At 37.9% G+C, this 4,701-nt stretch overlaps 1 protein-coding gene across 1 annotated transcript; it reads right to left on the reverse strand.

Moving 5' to 3' along the window:
* Nucleotides 1-2,297: 2,297 nt before the first annotated feature.
* Nucleotides 2,298-4,275, reverse strand: ugt5d1 (UDP glucuronosyltransferase 5 family, polypeptide D1). The gene is made up of 2 exons (XM_016528301.1): nt 4,200-4,275; nt 2,298-4,020 (listed from the first exon to the last, which is right to left on the reverse strand). The coding sequence occupies exon 2, from the start codon at nt 4,013-4,015 to the stop codon at nt 2,420-2,422; it is 1,596 nt and encodes a 531-aa protein (XP_016383787.1). The 5' UTR covers nt 4,016-4,020; nt 4,200-4,275; the 3' UTR covers nt 2,298-2,419.
* Nucleotides 4,276-4,701: the final 426 nt, after the last annotated feature.

Here is a 4,701-nt window from a genome sequence, read left to right on the forward strand (position 1 = left end):
TTTAAAAAGTGAATAGACCGCAGCTGGATGCAATCAAAGGCACAACTGCTCTGAAGGTTCACTCTAATTGTGCGTAAAAGGGGTAATATCTTCACAACGTTATGCCTATTAGAGAGTCTCTCTGAAAAAAGCAAGCATGTTAGCACATGTGGCACATGAAATGACCCTCTGCTATGACCTCCATGAGCTCAGGTTGCTCCAAAGCATCAGAGAGAATGCTAACAATGACACATCTCTCATCCTCTTCATCTCTTCTGTCAACATGAGTTTGAAAAAGCACTCTAACATGAACACAGATTGCAGCTATAGCCTCAAACAGGAAACATTAGCACAGGGCTGCATTTTTCAAGTATGGCTCAAGTGCGAGTATAACTGCTTTCATGTAATATTATACCATGGAGCTTACAATGAAGCAGTTTATTTATTATTTTAGGGTTGGAATCCGAGAATCGTTTCTTATTCAGAACTGGTTCCATCCTACACTTTTCAGTGATCACAATTAATCTGCAGTGTTTGTTAAGTCCAATGACTTATTCTTTTTAGTGAATCATAAACATACAGTGTGACAAATTTTCTGATTCCCAAACCACTGACTCTTATGAACCAGTTCTCTTTATTAAATCATAAACCACACATCCTGAAAAGTGAAACCAAAACATTTTGATTGCCCCCTGGTGGCTGGCTGCACTATAGGTCATAAACCACCCTCTTCAGGTAAACAGATGGGACTCGAGCCCAACTAAAATAAATAAATAAATAAATGACCACTTCAAATACATTTTCCCCAAAGCTAGTTTCTCAAATGTTATGTAGTTCTTATTACGCTGATGTATGTTCAAGTGTTTGTTTTTCTAATAGCTTTGGGTTTTAGTTACTTGATGCTATAAACATGGGGTCTGATATAATGATTGACAGCTGTGATTGACAGTTTCTCTGAGCGAAGTAGATAGAGAGATACTTTTGGAATCTTCAGGAGGAGATTAAAGCTCTACTTTAACTTTTAGTTTTCCATAACTGTTTCGTTTCACAGCGACAAAACGAGTTGTTCTGCAGTAAATTGTACTAATCGATCTGAGGGATCACTGAAGTTTGTTTGGTTAAATTTGTGCTTTATAAGCGAATTAGTACATAAATGTTATTGCCTAGCTAGCTAAGACAACAAGCTTAGCGTTAGCCTTGCAGGGAAAAAAAACAGGTGACTGTTAGCTAGCAGTTAATAATTCTTTTTTTATGAATTATATGAGTCTGCAGGAGTATGGACAGCTCTACTTCGCGATCACTACTGTGCAGACTCTGGCTCCAAATTACATTATCAACGTAAGATGGCAGCGGCCATCTTTAGGACATTTTTGCTTCACTTCATCTTTTTGATAATGCCTATGCCTTAAAAAGACAGCACGACCAGTGTAGTCCATTTCCCAAACAAATGACTCATGAGCCGGTACTTTTTAGGAAATCATAAACATACAGTGCGACCAATTTAGTCAAATTCTCAAATGAAAACGTTTTATGAGCCAGCTCTTTTAAGTGAATCACAAACATACAGCATTACCAATTTAGTCGGATTCCAGAACAAATTACTCTTATAAGCCGGTTCTTTTTAGTGAATCATAAACATGCAGGGCGATCAGTGTAGTCCGATTCCAGAACAAATGAGTTTTGAGTAATTCTTTTTAGTGATTCAAACACATACAGCATACAGTGAAACATCAGTGTAGTTACTGGTTGTTCAAATAACAACTTGTAGTTAAAAATGAACACATTACGCTGTTTGTCAGTAGTATTTTATAAATATTAATGTATTAAAGGGGTCATTGGATGCCCATTTTCCACAAGTTGATATGATATTTTAGGGTCTTAATGAAAAACCTCAATCACTTAGGAGTCATTCTTGTCTACAACTGCTCCAGCAGTGAAACAATGGCGGACTGATGACAGCTCACTCAGGGCGGGTCTAAGGTAAGACGCCAGTCCAGTCTGTGCTGAAATGCTACTGTCACTCAAACTATCATGGGAGGGGCCTCTCTGTGTGACGTCACACAGACAGGCATCTGAGATCGGCTCGATTTGAGAAAGGGGTAAAGATTTTAGTAGATTAACAAAAAACCACTGGGTGGATTTTTATCATTTTAGGGTGGTTGTGTACACACACTGCCAACACACATTTCAGTTCAAACAACTTGTAAAAGTGCATGTAGCATTGTATGACCCCTTTAAATATGTTTCCACATTTTTTGTATCAGTGCTGTTGTTCAATATATAATTAAAGCCAGTTATTGATTAAAAGGAAACACACCTTTTAAAAAAAGAAAATGTATTTATTGTTCAAATTATCAAAGCATTTGAGTAAATTCTTTACCTATTCCCAGTTATTTTGTTTTTGCATGCAAATCTGAGTATAAAAATCTAGATAGCATCATTAATTTTTTTTTTTTCGCTTACAGCACGTTTTATAACACACATATCTGATTATTGCAACCACAGAAAACACAAACACAACAACAACAGTGAAGAGAACCAACAAGACATCCACAGAATGGTATGAGTACCACGGCATCTTGTAGAACTCTGAGCGCAGGTGAGTCGCTCCTTTATTTCTCATCACATACTCGATCCAGAAAACGGCCGAGTCCAAAGGCCTCATCGGCTGGTCCCTGTGAAGACTAGAGAGTCTCTGCATGTTCGTCCTGTAGGAGGCGTTACTGAGCAGTTCCCGTAGGGCTTGTCCAAAAGTACGACTGCTGAACTCTGACAACTTAAGTATCTTACCCGCTCCTTTCTCCTGAATGCGTATTAAGTTGTCAAACTGGTCGAAGAACAAAGGGACGCCCAGGATCGGGACCCCATGGTATATGGCTTCCTGCACTCCATTGGTTCCTCCGTGGGCTACAAACGCTTTGATCTTGGAATGTCCCAGGAGGTCGTTCTGTGGTATCCAGTCCACGATAAGAGTGTTGTTGCCCACAGTGGACGGCCGATCTCCAAGATGTCTCCAGATGACTTTCTGAGGTAAACTAGCAAAAGTGGCTGCAATATCATTAGCCATGTCAGCAGGGATACTTTTAACAAGTGTTCCCAATGACATAATAATAAAGCCGTGGTCTCCTGAGCTCTGCACAAATGCTTCCAGATTTGCAGGAAGAGGCTTGGAGGGTTTGCACTGAAATCCACCCATGTAAACAACATTTGGCATGGTTGGTCTCGGGAACTCAAAGACAAAATCAGTCCTCATGAGCCAAATATCAGCAGCTTGAATGAGGCTAACAATGTCCGTTTTGTTATCCAAATACTTATCTATTAGCGCATCATAATGTGGACCAACCACAAATCTGTCCTGGAAGAAAGTAAAGCTCTGAAATAAAACATTTTTAACCCTTTGAGAGAAACTCATTTTATCTGTATGGCCAGAGCCTAGTAAAGGTACATAAGACATTGGAGATGGTGCTATAGCAAAATGTCCTTCACCAGTTGTGATCCAGCGTACATTGAGAACAAGAGGGAGTTTTAGATAATGCGCTAAAATCACGCCGCCTGCTAATGCAGGATCGGTGAGCACCAGGTCGTACCGCTCATCCTGAAGTCTTTTCACAAGCATCTTATCTTCCAAAATGGCCGATACCATTTTACATATAATATAGTGTGCTTTTGACAACATGGAGAACAAATCGACCTGGAGCTTCAAGAATGACAGTCCAGAAGCGTCGCCTCTTTCTATCTCGATCACTTTCCATAAATACTCTTCAAAAAAGTTATCAGATTTGCTTATTTCATCTGCGATTGTGATGGAAGTGTAGAAAGGGGACTTTTCCGTGATGTACCAGCTGGATTTGGGTCGGATCACGGTGATGCTGTGGCCCCTGGAGTGCAGCTCTTCTATCAGGACTTTCATATTGACCCAGTGGCTTCCATCGACAGGATACAATAAAATTTTACCTCCGCTGCAGCTCAGAGTGAAAACAGAAAATGCCAAAAATAGTCCAACAATGAAGTGTGACTGGTTGGAAAGTGACTTCATTGTATCTGAGCAAAAAAATTAAATAAATATTAATATATTTTAGTTATACCTCCTTTGCACTCACAAAAAAATTATTTTTTTACACTGAAATCATCCGTACATTAATTTTCCATACTGCTTTATCCTACACTGAAATTATTAATGTACTAAACTAACACAACTAAATTGTTAATTGTTACCTTACCTTAATTGTTCATGCATGAGTGAAAGACCAACACTTGCTCATTCCAGAGCTCTATTCATCTGAACCACTAAGTTCAAATTCTGCTTTACAAAGTCCACTTAAATTATTAACATTCAAATCAATAATTAACAGGCAGACACTGCATATGGTTTAAGGTGCACTCACATATTTTTTATGTGACCCTTTTGGACTGTTGCATGTCATTTTGATCCAGCTTTCACCCAGTTTAGACAGACATAAATATACACTACCGTTCAAAACTTTGGGGTCAGTAAGGGTTTCTTTGTTTTTGTTTTTTTGGAAAAAATTAATACTATTATTAATACTATTATTCATCAAAATATTACTATTTAGTTTAATATTTAGTTTTTGATCAAATAAATGCAGCCTTTGTGAACATAAGAGACATGTTATAAATCTTTTAAATGGTAATGTATGTAAATTTATAAATATATTTTTATACATGTTTACATTTATTATATATATATATATATATATATAT

Source organism: Sinocyclocheilus rhinocerous, unplaced genomic scaffold, assembly GCF_001515625.1.
Source record: "Sinocyclocheilus rhinocerous isolate Xijiao unplaced genomic scaffold, SAMN03320098_v1.1 scaffold603, whole genome shotgun sequence".
Lineage (NCBI taxonomy): Eukaryota > Metazoa > Chordata > Actinopteri > Cypriniformes > Cyprinidae > Sinocyclocheilus > Sinocyclocheilus rhinocerous.

Excerpts from the sequence above, each read along its gene's own strand:
- ugt5d1 (XM_016528301.1), bottom strand. The coding sequence starts at position 4,015 with ATGAAGTCACTTTCCAACCAGTCACACTTCATTGTTGGACTATTTTTG.